The following is a 21,882-nucleotide window of genomic DNA, read 5'->3' as shown; positions in this document are numbered from 1 at the left end:
CTAGCACTTTTATGTGGGTGCACCCCAAAGGCAGTTGTATTAACACTGAAGATGTCTAGAGTCTAAGATGTTTTGCTTATTAAGCCTTGCTTTAGGTTACTCGTTACGTCGTTAAACCATAGATCTGGTCCTAAAACCAGTTCAATATGTCCTTCAAAATTTATATGCTTAACAGTAACTCGGTATCTTCATCAATGACACCTTTTAGGGTCCTAATAAATCTGTTTGCAGGTTCTACATCATCCCACTAATAAAAAGATCCCACTGTTTGGTAACTGTAAACCGCCATACCCATGCCCATCGCCAAACTCAAGGTACTCCACGCGCAGTCATTGCCTTCCTCAAGTCCCTTCTTAGTCTTATAACAGTAATAAACTACATCAGTTAATGATTTTGTGCCTGTAACTGTCGATAAAACCACTCTTGCAGTTTCATCACCGCTGTTAATATGTAGACGGATTAAGTAGTAAAAAGCCCATGAGAATTTTCCTTTTACTAATGTTTCTGTTACTAAGTACCTAAATATATTAAAGATATTAATGCAGTCACATAAGTATAACTTGCAGATAACCTCATCTCCTACTATATAGCACATAACAAATCTAATAACTAGTAAAGTACAAAGTAGGACCACCCAACTTGGTATCATATTGTATTATTGTCAATGTTGTGACTGTTAATTAAATATAAAGTAATGTTCACCTAATTAAACATTCCATGTCGTCAACTAGCCTAATTAACATAAATTGGGCAAAAATAGCCTTATAACTTGGAGGGGAATAATGGTTATTACGATTAGCTGTTATTCGCAGCAATATATCTGGTAACGAAACGACCTTTGCTGGATACTGCAAATACTAATAAAGACTCCTAGTCTAAAGAATACATGAAAATCTACAATTTAATTGAAGAAGGACAATTCATAACCAGAGAAGAACAAGAAACTCTCTAAAAAATACTAAAGATATCATACATATTGCAAGTGAATTTTATTCCAATCTGTATCTGTATGCCAGACCAAACTTAGTGGAAGAACATACAATATACCAATACTCTCCTTAACACCCACAATGTTGAAACAATACTGGAAGATTTTATCTACCACCAAAAGGAAACATCTGTATGGGATAACTACACAGGGTCCAGCTAGGACATCGCCGACACTATCTACCACCACCGACGGATGGTGTGTGCCACCTTTGTCTAACACCGGTTGAATCCACTGACTATCACCTTCGCCTTTATTTTAATTGCCAAATTAGTCAAACTGTACGACAGAAGATCTTTATTTATCTACCACAAGTATGGACTACTATCATTGCCAACGATACACTAAATACTTCCCAGCTTCTCTTGCTAAATCGATAACTACACATCATCCACCAATTGTACAGTCGACGACGACTAGCGTACAAGGAGGGTAATGGGCTCGATCCATTAACACTTATAATAATTGGGTATCATATTTGTCTACATCTTTATAAATCAAATCATTTTAATCTCTACATTTTGTATCTAATAATTTTGCTGGGATGAGAGTTTTTACTTGTTAAAGGTTTCTCTCAATTGTTTTTGCAATTATTTCTCTATATATAGTGTATAGTGTGTATATATATCGCCACGCAAAAAAATAAAATAAAAATTTATGGTAGCCTATCTGAAATTTTATGGTTAACTATGTTAACTATGGACCTGCACACATGTCTGCCGTACGCCAAACTTTTCCCTCTCCAAAGAGGAAATAAATAATGTCATATACAGTGAACCCCGAAACTTTATACACCAGACAATTTCTACCCCATTCATTCAATTCTATAAATATCTATCTATTTCACTACATAAGTGTATGGTGTAGTCAGAAGTTAGTTAGTGATTTTTTTTTTTTAATTAATTTGGTACAAATTGGTGAGAGTTAACCAAGTCATCTTGTTAACTATAACATATAAACTCAAGTCATTACTACATTAATTCATTTTCATTGTATAATTACTTCAATTTTAAATACCAAACCAATTCTTAAATTATTGAAATTTAGGTAGATAGTAATAAAACCATGACTAATTCACAAATATATTCTGCAACATATTCTAATGTTCCAGTATTTGAATTCGTAACCCCCGAGGGGCCGATAATGAGAAGGAAACAAGATTCATGGATAAATGCCACTCATATATTAAAAATTGCTAAATTTCCAAAGGCAAAACGTACAAGAATATTAGAAAAAGATGTTCAAACTGGAACTCATGAAAAAGTTCAAGGAGGTTATGGAAAATATCAAGGAACTTATGTACCATTAGATTTAGGATCAGAAATTGCAAAGAATTTTGGAGTTTTTGAAATTTTAAAGCCGATTTTTGAATTTAAATATATTGAAGGTAAATCAGAAACTCCACCTCCAGCTCCAAAACATAATCATGCTTCTGCTTTAAATATAGCGAAACGTCAAGCTAATCCATCATCTTCTAATAGTTCAAAATCATCTACATCAACTACTGTAAAAAGAACAAGAAATGCAACTCCTAATGTAACAGTATTACCAGGTGAACCTGCTAAAAAAAGAGGTCGTCCAAAACGAGTATCATTATCTTCAAAACCAAGTTTAAAACATTCAGATACAACTCCAATAGAACCAGGACCAAATGTAGGAACGTTTAATACTAATTCAAAAGTTTCATTTACAGTACCTGCTCCAGCATCTTTATCAAGACAAGATACTGAACAAGATGCTTTACAAATAATGAGTAGTAATATGAATCTTAAACATGAAGATTTGGAATTAGTTGAAAGTGATGATGATGATGAAGATGAAGATGATGAAGATGCTCAACATGGACTTCATCATCGTCGTAATGGATTACTTAATGGAGATAATGAACCGTTAAGAATAGATTCTCAAATGGGAGATGATTTACTTGGTAGTAAAGAATTATTTGGAACATCAAGAGATTCATTTGAAAGAGTTCATCATAACTATAATAATAATCATAATAATGGTAATCATAATTCACGTATTAATGGTCATCAAGATTCATATAATTTTTCACAATATCATACTCATACTCCAGGAATATCTGCTAGTCAACAACCAGTTAATACCTATGATCTGGTATACATAGAATATTTTTCTGAGTTGTTATCTTATTTTACAGATGATTCTAAGATACGATCTAATGTAATTCCAAATAAGATTCTTAATCCTCCTACTCCTTATTCTAAAATTAATATTAATCAACCAATAGATAACGAGGGAAATACATTATTTCATTGGGCTTGTTCTATGGCAAATATTCAAATGATTGAATTCTTAAAAGGAACGTTTGGTATTAGTTCAGAAATTAGAAATAGACAAGGTGAAACTCCATTAATGTTTTTAGTTAAATTTGTTAATTCTTATCAATTAAAGAATTTCCCATCTATATTACAAATATTATTGGAATCAATTTTATTGGTTGATAATTCTAATAAAACTGTATTACATCATATTTGTTCTATAGAAAATGATAAAAAACATAAAGAAAGATTTGCAAGATATTATATGGAATCATTATTTGATAAAATTATAGAAGCATCTGATGATGGAGAAGGAGAAGATAATAGTAATGATAATATAGCAATTGATAAGAAAGATGTTATATCAAAATTTATAAATCATCAAGATTCTGATGGTAATACAGCCTTTCATATTGCTGCCTATAATTTGAATAAAAAATGTATTAAAGTATTCATAAGTTATCATAAATATATTGATTTTTCTTTAAAAAATCTTGTTTCTTATACTGTGGAAGATTATTTGGCTGCTCATAATTATGTATTAAAATTAGATGTTGAAGAAAATGAAGATGAACAAGGTAATTTACAAGTTGATAATGATGATTTAGGAGGAGCTATAAGTTCTCAAAGTTTTGAAAGTCAATTATATTATTCAAAAATGGCTATAAGTTTACAAAATACTACTTCAAACATAATAACAGAAAAATTAACTGAATTAGCCTATACCATTGATAAGGAATTAAATGAAACTGATCAATCAATTTTAAGTCTCTTTAAAGTATTAAAGACTCTTAATGAGGAAAAATTAGAGAGTCAAAAAGTAATATTATCTATATTTAAATTAGATTATTTACTTGATGAAGATGAATCACGAGTAGATAATTCTCAAGAATTTTCTATTGATCATAAAAAGGATCAAATTATTCAAGATGAAATTCATAGATTAGTTAATGATTTAAGTTATTCATATCTACAAAAACGAGAAAGCTTTGAAAAGTTATTGAAGATTTACCAACAAAGTAAAGAAAAAAGATTATCACCTGTGATTGTTTCACATAGTGAAAAGAATGGTATTAAGCATGACACAACAAGTCACACAAATAGGGAAGATATATTCAATACGGCATTGGCATTATCGGAAGAGATCATTAAGAAAAAGGATTTAATAGACAAGATTAGTCAGCTAGAGGCTGATTTCCCATTAAACCAAACTGATAAAGAAAATAATACTTCGACTGATTCATCTATTAACAGTATAGATAATTCACTTGTAAAGAAGTATGCTCTATTAATTTCCAAATGTGCTGGACTTAATCAATCAGACGTCGAAAAGAACATTGATGAGATTGAGAAGTCTCTAATGAAATCTAAATGAGAGTCTATATTACTCTATATTACGAACTGTATAATTCTAAATAAATTTAATATGTACGAGATACCGTAAAATATATACTATAACAATAGCCCTGCCCCTCTCCCCTGCTCCTCCCCCTCTCTTACTCACTCCCCCAAATCCCTCTTTATCTAAAACCTTATCCGATATATATGCAATTCGGATCAAAACCCTAAAGGATTCTAGCCTTAGATAACCGATGTGCAGCCTTGCTTCAATACCCGATATTGTGGTTACGAGATAACTGCGTAGTTGTTATTAACAGTGGCTTCAGACGCGAGAAAAATTTTCCAGTGGGTGCCGTCAGTAACCGAGACTTATAATTCCATAGTTAACAGAAATGCTGCAAAAAAACCATTTCGGAGAAACTCCAAGGAAAAAATTTGCTGTGCAGCGCCAATAACCGTAAATGCTTAACAAATTAATAATAAGCAGTAGGCTGAAAATACGGCTCCATTATAAGGGATATGACCCAGATTTATATATTAACAACTCCAGATCCCAACTAAAAATTTGTAGATACATTTGTAGAATAAATTTTATAATTATCTTGTACTCAATTATATTTTTAATATAAATAAACTTATAGATTAAATATGCTGTACGAAGACTCTTCCAGTGAAAAGAGTGAATTGAACAGATTCCATCACCATCAAATGGAGGATTCAACTTCAAGTGAATCAGATACTCCTGTTGCATTCACCAGATCTCATTATGAACAACATGTAGATGGCTTAAGAAGAGAATCTGTATCATCAAGAAGAAATTCAACTTCTTCATTACATAGATCTCTTGAAATTATACGGAAAACTTTATCCGGTGAAACAAATCGTTCAACTGAAAAAGTTGTTGATAACAGTCAATATGCCGTAAAGGGAATCTATGGAGATTTAGATAGTGAAGAAATAGAATTACAAAGACAAGCTACTAAGACGACTATCTTAAACGAATTAAAAGTAAAGCAAGAAGACAAGGAAGAATTTAATAATAATTTAGAAAAGATTCCAACTGCTGCATTAGCTGATCAAACTGTTCCAATTGAAAATGATGGTGAAGAATTTAATGCCATCGATCCAGAATTAATTACTTGGAAGGGTAATGATGACCCAGAAGATCCAAAGAATTGGTCATTGGTATTAAAATGGGGTTTGGTCGGATTTGTTGCACTTTATGCTTTAGTAGCTCCGATGTCTTCTTCTATGTTATCACCAGCAATGTCAGAAATTGAAAAGGAATTTCATATCACAAATCCTATTATTGGTTCGATGGTTGTCTCTATACAAATTTTAGCTTGGGCTTTAGGTCCATTAATCATTGCTCCATTAAGTGAACACGACAATATTGGAAGAAAACTCGTCCTTGATGTTTCTTGTTGGATGTCTCTCTTCTTTAACATCGGTTGCGCATTTTCTAGAAATACAGGTCAAATGATGGTCTGTAGATTTATTGGTGGTTTATTTGGTTGTGTTCCAATGAATGTCTGTGCTGGTGTTATATCTGATTTATTTGACGCAAAATCAAGAAATTGGCCTCTAGCTGGTTACTCATTAGTTCCTTTGTTAGGTCCAGTCATTGCTCCTGTTGTTGCAGGTTTCATTGTTGAAAATATGCAATGGAGATGGGTATTTTATGTCTTATGCTTTTTTAATGGATTTGTTGCCATCGTTAACACTATCTTCTTTAAAGAAACTTACGCTCCTACTTTATTGAAGAGAAAGGCTAATAAATTAAGAAAAGAAACCGGTAATCAAGATTTACATACTATTTATGAGATTACTGAAACTGAAAGTGCTTTAGGTAAAATGTATACTTGTATGGTTAGACCAATCAAGTTATTATTCACTCATCCAATGATTGTTGGTTTAGGTTCATTCATGGCATTTACTTATGGGTTTATGTATCTTATGATTGTTACTTTCCAAACCATTTATGGAAAACAATATGGATTTGACAAAGGAATTACTGGGTTGATGTATATTCCTATGGGAGTTGGTTTTACAGTGGGTGTCTTAGTTTGGACTTATTTAATTGGAATAACATTTAATAATTTAACTAAAAAGAATGGAGGAGTCTCTAAACCAGAATATAGATTACCAATGTTATTTATTGCATCTTACTTTATTCCTGTTGGATTAATTTGGTTTGGTTGGTCCGTAGAAAAAAAATTACCTTGGATTATGTCTAGTATCGGTTCAGCTATTTTTGCTTGTGGTTTAGTATGTGTTTTCCAATCCTTACAAAGTTATTTAATTGACATGAATGTTAGATATGCTGCATCATCAGTTGCAGCAGCTGCATTATTCAGATCCTTATTTGGATTTACATTTCCATTATTTGCTGATAAGATGTATGACAGAATGGGTTATGGATGGGCCAATACCATGTGTGCTATTATTGGTTTATTATTAGGTGTTCCATTCCCTATTGTTTGCTACATGTACGGTGAAAGAATCAGAGGTTGGGCTGATGCTAGACTCGAAAGAGAACAATTAGAAAAAGAGCAAAAAGCTGCTCAAAAGAAAACTATGGTTTAAGCTATTAGTATTCACTCAATTATTGCATTATTTTAGTTCTATATATCTAATTATTTTACGGTTATTATTTATTATTTTTGCATATTAATATATTAATAGATAGAAAAATTTACTTTTTAGTGTAGCAAAGCGCAGTAGAAAAATAGAAACTCTGGGGGAAATATCACGAACACAACTTTGTAAACATTGTGTAACCACACTATTTCGTTTCATAGACATTATACTAACTCTACCATAACATGAGTACTCCTATAAATAACATACAAGGTCAAGGCACATCATTGAATATTAAACAGCTTATTGATAAGTTAACTATTGAACAATTACAACCTTTCCCATTACCTAAATATATTGATTCATTACCGAATGCCAATATTCAAGAATTCATACAGAACGAAGAATTAATTAAAGGATATATTAAAGATTTAGAGAGTTATAAACTACAGCAGCAGAAAATTGTTGATCGTTCGAGTAAATTACAGAGCATACTTAAAGATGATATTTTAGGAGAACTATTAACTAAGTATCTCGAAATAATTCAGAAGATAAAAAGTCAATTAAAATCCATACATCAAATCTATCAAGAATTTTTAAACCTTGAAACTTATCAATATCAATTATTATCTTCGAATTTCAATCAAGATTATTTGATCAAGACTAAATTTGGGAAATTAATAGAAAAGAATAATAATGATTCCATACAATTAATAAAAGAATATACAAGTAAAATTGATGAAAGCGGTAAACTAGATGAAACTGAATTCAATGAATTGATTACAAATTTCAAAAGGAGTCGTCAATTGTATCATTTACGTCGAGAGAAACTACATAGATTCAATGAAGAGAGGGTTAGCGGGTTTATATGAAAAATAAATGGCTCGCATACTTCGAATATATTTCTTTAATATACACACCACGGCTTATCACTATTCTATTTCAAGAATAAGTATATATCAAAAAGTAGCAAAATAGCAAAATATATCCATCGATCCGACTTGTGAGAGGTATTTTTTCCGTACCTTATAACCGAGTCAGTAAATAAACTCCTAGTCCACTAAAGATCCAGGTATTAAACTATAGAGTATGATAAATCTTAATTATATTAGATTTGTCAGTGTATATGACCTATATATTTAAATGAACCCACAATATTATACAATGATGTTAGCTCATTAGCATACGACAAGCTCAGCTAGTAAAGTTTCTCTGATATATATAATATATGAGCAAAGGAGGTCGTTCCTACTTTATAGTGAAAATGACAGAAAAAAACCGCTCACAGTAGTCTTCGGCGTATCCAACTCCGAAAAGAGAATTAGCGCGCAATAAGACGAATCTCAGCGTACTGACAAACGGTTTAGTACGGTAGGAAAAAATTCATCAGGTCCTATACCGACAAAATTTTGTGATTAAAGTCAGTGAATTTGCTAATATTACTAGTTTAATTGATTCAATTAATTTTGTAAGAATTATTTGGTTATTGAAAGGTTAATTCCAATCATTAACATGAATTTCTTAAGTCGTAATGCCACTAAAAGTGGTAATATGTCAATTATGACTTATAGAAGTAGTAGATTTTTATCTACATCTCGCAGAATTTTCCAAACATCAGTTCCCCCAACTTCATCAATTCCCCCCAAATCTAAAAGAAGTGCAATTAGAACAGTTTGGAGTTATACTAAAGGTATAACTGCATTATCTTTACTTGGTGCTGTTGGTCTTGTATCTTATAAAGTTTATAATGAATCTCAACCTGCAAATCAATTACCTCAAGTTTCAACTTTTGAAACTGGTCAAAAGAAGAAAACTTTAGTTATTTTAGGTTCTGGTTGGGGTTCAATTTCTTTATTAAAGAATCTTGATACTACTTTATATAATGTTGTTGTTGTATCTCCAAGAAATTATTTCCTTTTCACTCCTTTATTACCTTCTTGTCCAACTGGTACTGTTGAATTAAGATCTATTGTTGAACCAGTTAGATCAATTACTAGAAGATTACCTGCTGAAGTTATTTATTTAGAAGCTGAAGCTACTAGTATTGATCCTGTTAATAATGTTGTAACTATTAAACAATCTACTACTGTTCATTCTGGTCATTCTGGTAAGGATACTTCTTCTTCTAAATCTACTGTTGCTGAATATACTGGTGTTGATGAAATTACTACTAAATTAAATTATGATTATTTAGTAGTTGGTGTTGGTGCTCAACCTTCAACTTTTGGTATTCCTGGTGTTGCTGAACATTCTACTTTCCTTAAAGAAGTTAATGATTCTGTCACTATTAGAAGAAGATTAATGGATGTTATTGAAGCTGCTAATATTTTACCAAAGGGTGATCCTGAAAGAAAGAGATTATTATCTATTGTTGTTTGTGGTGGTGGTCCAACTGGTGTTGAAGTTGCTGGTGAATTACAAGATTATATTGATCAAGATTTACAAAAATGGATGCCAGAAGTTGCTAGTGAATTAAAGGTTTCTTTAGTTGAAGCTTTACCAAATGTTTTAAACATGTTCAATTCTAAATTAGTTGAATATACTAAACAAGTTTTCTCTGAAACTAATATTGATTTAAGAACAAATACCATGATTAAGAAAGTTAGTGATAAGGTAGTTATTGGTACTCACAAGAAAGAAGATGGATCTACAGAAACCGTTGAAATTCCTTATGGTGTTTTAATTTGGGCTACTGGTAATGCACCAAGAGACATTACTCGTGATTTAATTTCTAAAGTTGAAGAACAAAAGAATGCTAGACGTGGTTTATTAGTTGATGAAAGATTATTGTTAGATGGTTCAGATAATATTTTTGCTTTAGGTGATTGTACTTTTACTAAATATGCTCCAACAGCTCAAGTTGCTTTCCAAGAAGGTATTTTCTTGGCCAGTCACTTTTCAAAATTAGCTGAAATTGATTCTTTGAAATATACTCTTTCTAATCCAACTCCTGAAGATAATGTTGACAGATTAACCAAGAAATTAAATAAATTAGAAGAAAAATTACCAATTTTCCATTACAGTCATCAAGGTTCTTTAGCTTATATCGGTTCCGAAAAGGCTGTTGCCGATTTGGTTTGGGGTGATTGGTCAAATGTTACATCTGGTGGTAGATTCACTTACTTATTCTGGAGATCTGCATATATTTACATGTGTCTTTCTGTCAGAAACCAAATCTTAGTTTGTTTAGATTGGGTTAAAGTTTCCTTATTCGGAAGAGATTGTTCCAAGGAATAAGCTATTCGGAAGGCACTACAGTCTACTTAAGATGTTATGATTACTTTTATAAATATTCAACATCTCTCTATATCTTTATTTTAATTAAATTACTTTATCCGACAATGAAGTCGGGTTGAAGAAACCAATTCTGTTAGAGTTTTAATTTTCAATATAATTATTCTTTGAATTATAATTGGAAGTCTCGCAATGTGTTTCACATGAAACTCGCTGGATTCCATTTAAGGAACTTGAAGTTCTCGTGTGATATTCTATCGCTATAAATTGCGCTTTTTGTACAATGATGTAATGTAAGACACTTTTCAAGTGGTCTAAAGATGCTAAATTTTGACATAAGAGCTTCTTTGCCTATATAGTAAATTTTTAGATGCGGCTCTTAGCTGAAATAGGAAAATTTGGCTTTGTACCATTTTTATAATTTTGCAATAATGAATGTCTTACCGACGGTGACTTATGTCCTTTGCTAACTATATAAATCATTATTGCGCTCATGACCAATGTGAAAGCAATTATAAAATCATTAGCATTGAAAATGAGAAATTGGTTAATCAGTGTGGTTTGCTTGCTATTTTTGTTTGGAACTTTATTAGTGGAAGCTGCACCAGTAACTGTTCTTACTCCAACTGAAGACCCTTTTTACACAGCACCTAATAACCTTGATGATTATAAACTTGGAGATATAATTAGATCCAGAATATCACCTCACCCGATTAGAAGTATTTATTTTAAAGTTGATGTGAAAAGTGCCTGGCAATTATTGGTAAGATCAGAAGATACTTTTGGCAATGCTACAGCAATTGGTGTAACTGTAATTGAACCATATAATAGCAACAAAACTCGATTACTTTCTTATCAAGTTGCCGAAGATTCTGCAAGTCCTAACTGTGCTATGTCTTATGCATTCCAATACGGTGCTTCAATGAATACACTTGTTACGCAATTTGAAATGTACTTTATACAAGCAGCTCTCGATTTAGGTTGGTATGTTACAATTCCTGATTATGAAGGTCCACAAGCTGCATTCACAGCTGGGAGACAAGCAGGACATGCAGTTTTGGATGGAATAAGAGCAACTTTACATTCAGGTAATATTACAGGGGTTGATGAAAATGCTCAATTGACTATGTGGGGATATTCTGGAGGTTCTTTAGCAACTGGATGGGCAGCTGCTCTTCAACCAGATTATGCACCTGAATTAAAGGATAAAATACTTGGAGCTGCACTTGGAGGCTTTGTAACAAATATTACAGCTACTCTTGATGCACAAAATGGTAAAATCTTTGCTGGATTACTTTCTTCAGGTATAAACGGGTTAATGCAAGAATATCCTCAGTTAAATGAACTTGTAAGACTGAAAATTGCAAGTGACAAATTAGAAGACTTTTTGTATGGTTCAAAATCTTGTATGCTTCCTTCTTTATATCATTTTATGGAACATAATTTCTTTTACGGAGAAGACAAATATTTTACCGATGGACCAGCAATATTATCAGAACCAATTGTACAAGAAATCCTAAGTGAAAATACATTAGCATTACATAATAATTCAGAAATCCCTGAAATACCCTTATTTGTTTATCATGGTGAACTTGATCGAATTGTTCCAATAGTTGGATCAGAACGAGCATATAATAATTGGTGTGACTGGGGAATAAAATCATTTGAATTTGCTCCAGATCTTTTAAATGGACACATCACAGAATTTGTTCTCGGAGCTCCAGCCGCTTTAGCATGGCTTGTAGATAGATATGAAGGGATTCCACCAGTTGATGGATGTAAGAAGACTGAAAGAATTAGTAATTTAATGTATCCAGGAGCTCTGGAAGCCAATAAAGTTTACTTTGAAGCAGCCTATACAAGTCTTCTTGGATTACCAATTGGACCAGATAGTAACTTAACTTTTGGAGAAATAGCTTCAAAGGTTTAATTAAATAATTTATTTAATGTACATTTTCAATTTAATTCTTTGCTCTTTATCCATTGTCAATACTGGTTTAGCAACCAAAATTTAAAATATGTGTCCGCATTCTTTTTTACAGCCAATTTCATACAAGCCTCAACTAATCATGAGTCAAATATATGATATTGCAATAAGGAAATACTCTGTACTTAAGAAAGATGGTACTTGGTTCCATTATCCCCATAGATCAGATATTTCAATTTATTTCATGACTTTTCAGGATGATAATCTTATTTCAATATGCGTCAAACACAAGGGCACTGAATTAGTATGAATACCGTCAATTAATTATTCATTAATCTAATAATCTATTACTAACTAAACTTTAAGGGAAAATACATCTTTGGAAGAACTGACCATGAAGTTATATCTGTAATTTCAAAGTTTCCAAGTGTAGCTTTTAAGTATAGCGATACTATAACTCAGAATTCTAGTCGTTTTCAAGTTACATTTGATAAAAGAGAAACTTACACTCGATGCATTCATACAATAAGAGATCTAATTAATATTCCAGTCAAGATTCAGGATGAGGAGGTAAATAAAGGGTCAATTATAACTAATAATACTTTTTCTGCTCTGCAATATGAGCTAATATTGCCAATGCCAACACTTCAAGTCCCGGATTCTCAATATTCTTGGACCAATAATAATGACAGTGTACAAGCTAGTCAAATTCCTCAATTCATGTCCCAGAATTCAACCAATTATCAAGGTATGTTTGATACAAATATGCAGTTTCCTCAATATTTATCTTCTGTAATACCTTATTCTATGCCTGATATTCAGAAAGATATTCCACTTGAAAACAATGCAGGTCAAAGTCAAGTTGAAAAACAACAACTAGATTACGAAGGTATACTCGATATGTCTGATAGCAAGTTAAAGAAATTAATCGAAGATGAACTCAAGAAACCAGACTTCATAAAATTAGTAAAAAAATTAGATTGGTTAATTGAAAACTCATAATATTAGTTATTAGTAGCTATATAAAAATTTCTATAATGATAATGCCAATGTTAATTAAATTAAATTATTCTCTATAAATTTTAATCCATTTTTTAACTACTAGACCATCTTCCAATTGAAACTCTTCAGGTTCTAATGTATAATTAAAGAGCCATGGTAAGAAACTAAACTTTATCACCCAGAATAGAATGCAGAATATTACACATGCAATACCCAATAATGCATATGAAGGCCAATATTCGAGACCTTTAGGATTTGGACTAACTGTAGTAGCCAAAGGAGAAATTATTAAATATACTGAAGTTAATAATACTAAAGAAGTACCAAATAAACTAGCTCTTATTGGAGCTTTAATTTCAGGATATCTTCTTCTAATAATGAAAATTCCAAATGCAACAAATGCTAATGCAACTTGACTAGGATATCCCTCTAAGGAAACAATATAATTATAAATATCACCCTTAGGGAATATAAGTATTACTAAAGTACTTGTAAGTACACTTAATATTAAAGTTGGCATTGGAGCACCAAATGGCCAATTTGAAGACATGAATTTTGAAAAGGGTAAATAACCTTCTCTAAATACTTCTTGACTAATTCTTGAAATGGTATAAATAACTACAAATACATTACCTGCTGCACATATTGCAACTGATAAAGTTAATAATTGTCTACCAATTCTATAACCATATACTTTTTCAAATAATAAAGATCCAACTAATGTTCCGTTATTTATAATATCATCACCAGGAATTACTATTAAATAAGCAAGATTAATTAAAACATATACTAAAGACATTATACCTAATGAAGCAGGACCAGCAATCTTCAATGTACGTACAGGATCTTTAATTTCACTAGTAACATTATGAACTGAATTCCAACCACCAAATGAAAAAGTTGCTTTAATAACTGCACCAGCAAATTTTGAAGCAGTTACTGTTGTTCTTGTTTTAAACATATCATCCCAATGTAAATTTGATTCTATTTTTGTTATTGATGATGGAAATAATGTTACATAACCACCAGTTCCAAGCATTACAACAATTAAACCAAGTTTTAATGCTCCTATAAGGTTTTGAACTTTAACACCATGATGAACACTTATTCCATGAATTAGAGCAGCTGCATATAAAAATGATAAACCAACTATTCTAATTCTTAAAGGAGTTACATTAAATCCCATGGCATGTAAAGAATATTCACCAAATATTAAAATATTTGATAAAGTAAATCCAAATATAATTGAATAAATCAGATAAGCAACTGTTGCTAATAATCTTGGTTTTTCATAAATAAATTCTAAAAATACTTTAGTACCACCACTTCTTGGTACTAAAGAACCTAATTCTAAATAAATATATAATCCACTAAATGCAGTAATTGCAGCAATAAACCATGCTAAAAAAAATAAGAATATTGATCCACCACAATCTTCATATATACCACTCGCTATACTAAATATACCACTACCTAAAATTCTTGATATAAATAATATTATTGTTGAAAATAATCCAAGATGTCTACCTTGAGGTAAATCTTCTAATTCTTGTAAATAAGATATTCTACCATTAATTTGAGTTATTGGTGAAGAATATGGATCTTCAGGATTATCAATTAATAATGTGGTTGATGCACTATCTTGATCAGAAGAATTATTTGTAATTGAAACATTTGCAATTTTTTTATATTCAATCTTATCAATATCCGACATTTCAATATTAATGTCTGTAGTTTGTCTATTAAATATATTTAACCACTTAGGAATTACAAATGAAGGTACATTCATTTATTCTAACAAAATTATGAATATTATTACTAAAGTATATATACTATTGAATTTTTTAAAATATACTACGGCTCTTGCCAAACAGGAGGGGCGGCCTGATCTATTGTGGTGGCTGCATACGACAAACTAAACAGGAATTCTGCGATAAGATAACTGGCGTCAATACGACATTTTTTCAGATTGATCCGACATATGCGACCGACAATTTATAAAATGGTTGCTAATTGCGAATGTTACCAAATACATACAGAGATAAGGAGTTACTAGCTGTGTATATAATAACTTGTTTATTTACTATTTGTTTACTTCTTATTTATTATTTTTATTTATTTTGTTTATTAATTAAGTGTTCACCACTTTTTTTATAACGATTATATAAATGTATTTAAAAAATTATGACTTATGAATTAAATATAAAATACATGCGTATGTATTTATCAGTAGTAAGTTAAAAAAAGAATAAGAATTTGAAATTGAAATTGAATTTGAATTTGAATTTGAATTTGAAATTGAATTTGAAATGGGTGCATCTTCTAATTAGAACCAATGGTTTGATTCTTTTTCTTGACATATGCTTCTTTGGCTAATTTAATTAAAGTATCTAATTCACCCGAGTTTTCACACATACTATAAAAGGTAGTATCCTTATTTGCAATCAATACATATGGATTATCATATTCAACGACTCTACCTGCATCCATAACTAAAATTTTATCATAATCAATAATAGTTCTTAATCTATGAGCAATAGTTAAAATTGTAGAATTAGAAAATTCATCTCTAATAGTTCTTTGAATCATAGCATCAGAATTATAATCAATTGAACTTGTAGCTTCATCAAGTAAAATAACTTTAGGATTTTTAAGTAATGATCTACCTAAACAAACTAATTGTCTTTCACCTTGAGATAAATTACCTCCACCTTCAGTAATTGTATTAGATAAATTAGAAAATTTATTTTGATTTTCTCCTGCAATATCTTCTTGAGATTTTAATAAATTAACTCTCTTTAATGCTTCAAAGATTTCAGCATCAGTATATTCATCAAATGGATCTAAATTAGATCTAATAGTACCAGTAAATAATGTTGGATCTTGAGGAATAATTGTAATGGCTTGTCTTAAATTCTTAAGTCCAATACTTGTAATATCAATTCCATCAATTGTAATAGAACCAGTTTCTGGATCTAAGAATCGGAAAAATGCAGTAATAATAGTTGATTTACCTGCACCAGTACGTCCAACAATCCCAACTTTATTATTTGGTTCAACTTCAAAAGTAACATTTTTAATAACTCTTGGTAATTCTGGTGAATATCTTAAAGAAACATCATTAACATTAATTCTACCAGTTTGAGGCCATGAAGCTGGAGGTTGAGTTTCTTTAATTTCATAAGCTGGTTCTTGTTCAACTTCAAGATATTCTTGAAGACGTTCAACTGAATTCATATTCATTTCAACATTAGCATAAAGACGAACAATCCATAAAGCACTTTCAGAAAAGGCAATAGCATAAGATAATGATAATCCTGCTAAACCAGTATCAATTCTACCAATTGAAAGTAAAACAAAAATACCAGCAAATAACATAACCATTGAACCAACAGCATCAACTCTAAATGATAACCATCTATTAGCTACCCATAAATAAAAGAATGGACGATTATTTTGATCAATAGCATTTAAATTTTGTTTCATAAATCTTGATTCAATACCATAAGCTCTAATAGTAGCTACACCATTTAAAGATTCAGAGAAATGTTGATGAATTGGAGATTTTGTAATTGATTCAAATCTTTTCAATTCTCTTGAAAGTGAAAGATAAAATAATCCAACCAAATAATATAAGAAAGCCACAATGACAGCAAATATTAAGAAACCAGGAGTTATAAAAGTAATTAATACTAAAGTAGATAAACATTGAACAAAACAAATAAATACTCCTTCAGCAAATGGTGTAACTTCTTGATCAACAGCTTCAATATCCTTTGAAAATCTATTCATAATACGACCTTGAGGAGTTTTATCAAAGAATCTTAATTTAGCTCTTAAAATCTTAGTTAATACATTCTTAAAGATTCTATTAGAAGCTCTAATCCCAGCAAAGAAAGTAATAAATACTCTAAAGGATGCAGTTAATGCTGAACAAACTCCAATTAATCCATAAATTGTAATATAATACATAGTTGAATTATCTTCTTTATAAGTATGAACTGTAGTATAAGCAGTAGATATTAAAGTAGTTGCACCAGTAAATGTACGAACAAAGATATTTTGTTTAAATTGTGTAGAATCATAAATATTTGATATACCAGTTAAAGCAATAGTTGAAACAATTTCTGCTGCTTCATGTTCACTATGAATAGACCAATTTCTTAACCACCAAGATTGAGTCATAAATACCCCTTGAGAAAGGAAGAAAGAAAAGAGAACAATTGACCAAGTAGGGAATCCACCAAATAATTTAGCATAATCAAGGTAAACTTTTGAACCAACTACTCCATCTGATTTAGATTCTTCTTCAACTAATTTCCCATCAGTTTTCTTAATATCTTCTTCTTCTTCACCTCCAAGAGCCTTTAATTTAGTATCAAGAGCAGCAGCTTTAGCCTTTAAATCAATATTTTTATCTTCTAAACTTTGTAAATTAGTAGTAGATTGATTTCTTGAACTTAATACAGTTGATTTAACTAAATCATCATCACCAAGATGTCCATCACGTAATAATTCTTCAGGAATACCTTGAGTTTTAACTCGACCATTTTCCATAACAATAACCCAAGCCGCATTTTGAACTGTTAATGCTACATTATGAGATACTAAAATACATGTTCTACCATTCATTAAAGGTCCAGAAATACAATTTTCATAAATCCATAAAGCAGTATGAGAATCAACGGCCGATAAACAATCATCTAATAAAAGATGTTTGGAATTAGAATATAAAGCTCTAGCCAATGAAACTCTTTGCTTTTGACCTCCAGATAATGTAATTCCCTTTTCTCCAATTTCAGTAGAATCTCCAGCACTTAAAATTTCAAAATCACGTTTTAATCCACAAGCTTCAACTACTTTATCATATCTTTCTTGATTAAATGGAGCTCCAAAAGTTATATTATTTCTAATAGTATCATTTAATAACCAAGCTGATTGAGAACAATAAGCCACTGATTCAGTTAAACCAGTTTGAGGATCAATAATTAATTCATCTCTTGGAATTATACCAGGAAGAAAAATATTACCATGTAATAAATCCATTTCACCTAATAAACCTAATAATAATGAAGTTTTACCAGCCCCAGTAGGTCCAATAATTACATTTAATTTTTCTGGTTTAAATTCAATACTAATATCTCTTAATTTAAAATCAGCTTCAGATGATGAATTCCATGATAATGTGGCATTTTCAAAACCAATATATGGAGAATTTGGTCCTGGAGTTTTACCTAATTGATCATATTTTGCTGTTTCTTCTTCATCTAAAAATTCAGTAACTCTATCAAGTGATACTTTAGATTGAACTACAAATGATGTCATATCAGATAATTGATCTAATGGAGATCTTAATAAAGTAAATAATGATAATGCAGTAAAGGCAATTGGAGCAGTTAATGTATTACCTTGAATAATTGTATAACAATAAAATGATAATAAAGTTATAGTGGTTGGAGTTATATACCAAACAAATCCTCCAAGTGCCCAAACTAATGATCTCTTCTTTAAAAGATATAATTCTTCATGTCTAATTCCCATAACATTTTCAAAAAATTTATCTTCCCAAGCAAAAAATTTTATAATTCGAATACTTTGAAAAGTTTCATTTAATTTTTGAATTCTTTTATCGGTAACTCCTAACATTTCCTTTTGTAAAAGTGATAACCATCTTGCAACTCTATAATTAACTGGTAATAAAAGTATAACTGATATTGAACCAACTAATGCAGACCAACCTAATAATTGATATAAAAATGTTATACAAAATACAATCATTAATAAAGCTCCTACAAAATAATGTAAATAACCACAAATTTCAGAAACTTTAAATGCATCAATTGCCATTAAATTAATAATAGTACCTAATTCAGCAGTCTTTTTATTTTCCTTTTTATCCTTTGATTTATCATTAGAATCTTTAAGATCATCATCACTATCACTGGCTCCATCACCTGATTCAGTAACAGTAATTTTTCTTCTTAATGCTTTGGCATAAACTTCTCCAATAATAATTGCTTTCATTCTAAGACAAACTCTTCTACCAATAAAAAGTGAACAACCAGATGCAAGTGAATCAACTACTTTAGCAATTGGCATTAAAAGTACAAATCCCCAAGCAATTGATGCTGGAGTTGAAGTAGGATCTTGAACATATTCTAAAACTTTCTTTAATAATAATGAAGGACCAAATACTAACATTGATTCTAAAATAGCCCAAAATGCTTGAAGAGCAAATAACCATTTAAAATGAGTAAAAATCTTTACTGTAAATTTAGCAGTTGATTTAGAAGCTTCAAAAGCTTTTAAAATATGTAAAGCATAATCATCTTCACGTAAACCCCAAATATCTGCCATTTTTAATGGTTGTTTATAAGATTTCCAAATCATTTTATCTAACCATGAATAAGTTATAAATGATATAATTGAAGTAATATTTTCAGGAGATGGAGTTGCTCCATTACTTGGTTCATAAAGAACAGAAGGTTTATCAGCAATTTTAGCTGTAAAATTAAGATATAATAATATAGCAGATATAATAAATTGTCCAATATAATAATTACGAATAAATGTTGAATTTATAAAAGTTGAAAGTAAAGCTGATCTAAAAGTAAATAATAATGGGAAAATATTAAAAAAATATAATGTAGTTGAATGAATCCATAAATTTGGTAAACTAATATTAACTTTTCTTAAATTTATAATTCTTATAGTACAAATAATGAATAAATAAAACCAAAATATTGATTTAATAATTGGGATATAAGGAGTATTTTGAAATTCTTTTATTGCATCTTTTATAATAAATAATGATAATGATAATGCAAGTTGAATTATAATTAAAAAGTATTCAAATGCTACTCTTAATCTTTCATACGCGTCCTTATATACTAAAGTAACTTTACCATGAGGTGTACCATCTTCATTTGTATCAGGTAATCTAACTAAATCAAAATGACGACTCTTTAATGATACTTCATTTTCTTTAATATTATCTGAATTAATTATTGATCCATAAACATCATTAGTTGCTAATAAAGGTCGAGTTTCATTTGGTTCAAGTTGAACTTGATTTCGACTTCTTCTTTTATATAATGATATTAATGATTTTATAGTTAATATAGATAATGAAATACTTCCAATAACTATAGGAGGTATACTATCTAATTGATCTCTACCACATCTTGTTATATCTTCATAATACCAAAATGATTCACAAGTAGGTACTGTTGAATTAGTTAATACCAGTAAATGTGACATAATGTTGAATTATTTCGACAATACTGAAAACTGAAAATTGAAAACTAAAAACTAAAAGAATAGAATAGAAACGAAAACGTATAATAATATAGATATATAAAAGATACTCGGAAATGACTCAGAATATAAATATAAAACTAAAATATAAAGAATACTTGCTAATATAAAAGTAAATGTTAGTAAAAAATCTTTGTACTTTAGGGACAAGGCACTAAAGGTTAACTATAGAAATATTTTTCTTTTTGTGTCTCAGTAATTTACTATTAATTTATATATCTAGAGATGGATAAGCGATGTCAGACATTCAATTCCGTATAATATAATAAAGACAATAGTTTAATAAACCAAAATGCCTTGGGGGGCCACTTAAAAAATATAACCCTATATAATACTAATTACTTATTACTTATTACTAGTTAAACAATTGTGGGATGCCCCATTGCTAATTTGTCTTAATTAGGGAAAGATTATCTATAAAATACCAAATTCAATTATGTAAGCTCTGATATTAATTTTTATTTTAATCTACATTTATCATTAACTATTTGATAATATATATGTTTATGTACTCTATAATATATAACTTATTGATAACATTTTAAACCCCAATATCAGCTTCACGTTGCTGTATGGGGGTGTCTGAAATTTTTCAAACAAAATGGCAGCTGTCGCAAACATCCACAAAACAAAAATTGTTTGGTGCCGTTTACCTTGACGGAACGCAGCTCGGAGCTAAAGCCCAACTCAGTAGATTAGATATATTACTTACTTTACATACATACCTTAAATTTATCTATCTATTATAAATATATATATATAGATATGTATATGTATATATATTCTAAAAGTTGATATTAGTATAAGTTGAAACTGGTTTTAATAACCTACCAAATGAATTATTTTATTTTATTATGGCTCTAAGGATTACGTACTGTGGAGCATTAGACATAATTACATAATTAAATCCGCAAGAAATTTTTGCTAAATTCATTAAGAAGATGACGGAAATACTACATCTTTATTCTTCTCTAAGTTGATGGTCTTATCTTTGGATAAAACACAGCGAGGTTGAATTTCACTCCTTGGGTTTACTATAATTAGGAATCCAAGCAATTAAATAACGATGAGCGACAATTATAGGTCTACATTCATAAAGGGACAGCAATGTCATTAACTTTTATTAGCTTTTTAAGACATCTATATTTACCGTGAGGAGAAAGATTTACTGTGCTAATTATTAGACACGATCCTACTTATGGAACTTAAAA

The 21,882-nt window shown here is 30.2% G+C and overlaps 8 protein-coding genes across 8 annotated transcripts; 5 read left to right on the top strand and 3 right to left on the bottom strand. All coding sequences in view use genetic code 12, as the record gives it.

The window, feature by feature from the left end:
- Positions 1-247: 247 nt before the first annotated feature.
- Positions 248-649, bottom strand: RJT21DRAFT_115152 (uncharacterized protein; the record flags this gene model as incomplete). The annotated part of the gene is made up of 1 exon (XM_064880319.1): positions 248-649. The coding sequence occupies one exon, from the start codon at positions 647-649 to the stop codon at positions 248-250; it is 402 nt and encodes a 133-aa protein (XP_064737223.1).
- Positions 650-2,053: 1,404 nt separating this feature from the next.
- On the top strand, positions 2,054-4,744 carry MBP1 (transcription factor; the record flags this gene model as incomplete). The annotated part of the gene is made up of 2 exons (XM_064879866.1): positions 2,054-4,289; positions 4,380-4,744. The coding sequence occupies 2 exons, from the start codon at positions 2,054-2,056 to the stop codon at positions 4,643-4,645; spliced, it is 2,502 nt and encodes an 833-aa protein (XP_064737222.1). The 3' UTR covers positions 4,646-4,744.
- A 458-nt stretch (positions 4,745-5,202) lies between these two features.
- Positions 5,203-7,305, top strand: RJT21DRAFT_121683 (uncharacterized protein). Its single transcript, XM_064882176.1, has one exon. It carries the CDS (start codon positions 5,260-5,262, stop codon positions 7,195-7,197), a length of 1,938 nt encoding a protein of 645 aa, XP_064737221.1. The 5' UTR covers positions 5,203-5,259; the 3' UTR covers positions 7,198-7,305.
- A 15-nt stretch (positions 7,306-7,320) lies between these two features.
- On the top strand, positions 7,321-8,457 carry RJT21DRAFT_121682 (ESCRT-I subunit protein). The gene has a single exon (XM_064882175.1). The coding sequence runs from the start codon at positions 7,437-7,439 to the stop codon at positions 8,061-8,063; it is 627 nt and encodes a 208-aa protein (XP_064737220.1). The 5' UTR covers positions 7,321-7,436; the 3' UTR covers positions 8,064-8,457.
- Positions 8,458-8,751: 294 nt separating this feature from the next.
- Positions 8,752-10,428, top strand: NDE1 (NADH-ubiquinone reductase (H(+)-translocating); the record flags this gene model as incomplete). Its single annotated transcript, XM_064885527.1, has 1 exon — positions 8,752-10,428. The coding sequence occupies one exon, from the start codon at positions 8,752-8,754 to the stop codon at positions 10,426-10,428; it is 1,677 nt and encodes a 558-aa protein (XP_064737219.1).
- A 532-nt stretch (positions 10,429-10,960) lies between these two features.
- On the top strand, positions 10,961-12,355 carry RJT21DRAFT_87210 (lipase family protein; the record flags this gene model as incomplete). The annotated part of the gene is made up of 1 exon (XM_064885516.1): positions 10,961-12,355. The coding sequence occupies one exon, from the start codon at positions 10,961-10,963 to the stop codon at positions 12,353-12,355; it is 1,395 nt and encodes a 464-aa protein (XP_064737218.1).
- A 1,063-nt stretch (positions 12,356-13,418) lies between these two features.
- RJT21DRAFT_131093 (uncharacterized protein) lies at positions 13,419-15,068 on the bottom strand (the record flags this gene model as incomplete). The annotated part of the gene is made up of 1 exon (XM_064883037.1): positions 13,419-15,068. One exon carries the CDS (start codon positions 15,066-15,068, stop codon positions 13,419-13,421), a length of 1,650 nt encoding a protein of 549 aa, XP_064737217.1.
- A 595-nt stretch (positions 15,069-15,663) lies between these two features.
- On the bottom strand, positions 15,664-20,759 carry RJT21DRAFT_121677 (uncharacterized protein). Its single transcript, XM_064882174.1, has one exon. It carries the CDS (start codon positions 20,612-20,614, stop codon positions 15,677-15,679), a length of 4,938 nt encoding a protein of 1,645 aa, XP_064737216.1. The 5' UTR covers positions 20,615-20,759; the 3' UTR covers positions 15,664-15,676.
- Positions 20,760-21,882: the final 1,123 nt, after the last annotated feature.

Source organism: Scheffersomyces amazonensis (assembly GCF_036850825.1).
Source record: "Scheffersomyces amazonensis strain UFMG-HMD-26.3 chromosome Unknown RJT21scaffold_5, whole genome shotgun sequence".
Taxonomy (NCBI): Eukaryota; Fungi; Ascomycota; class Pichiomycetes; order Serinales; family Debaryomycetaceae; genus Scheffersomyces; species Scheffersomyces amazonensis.
The sequence above is the reverse complement of the archived record's forward strand: the minus strand, read 5'-3'. Positions and strand labels throughout refer to the sequence as shown.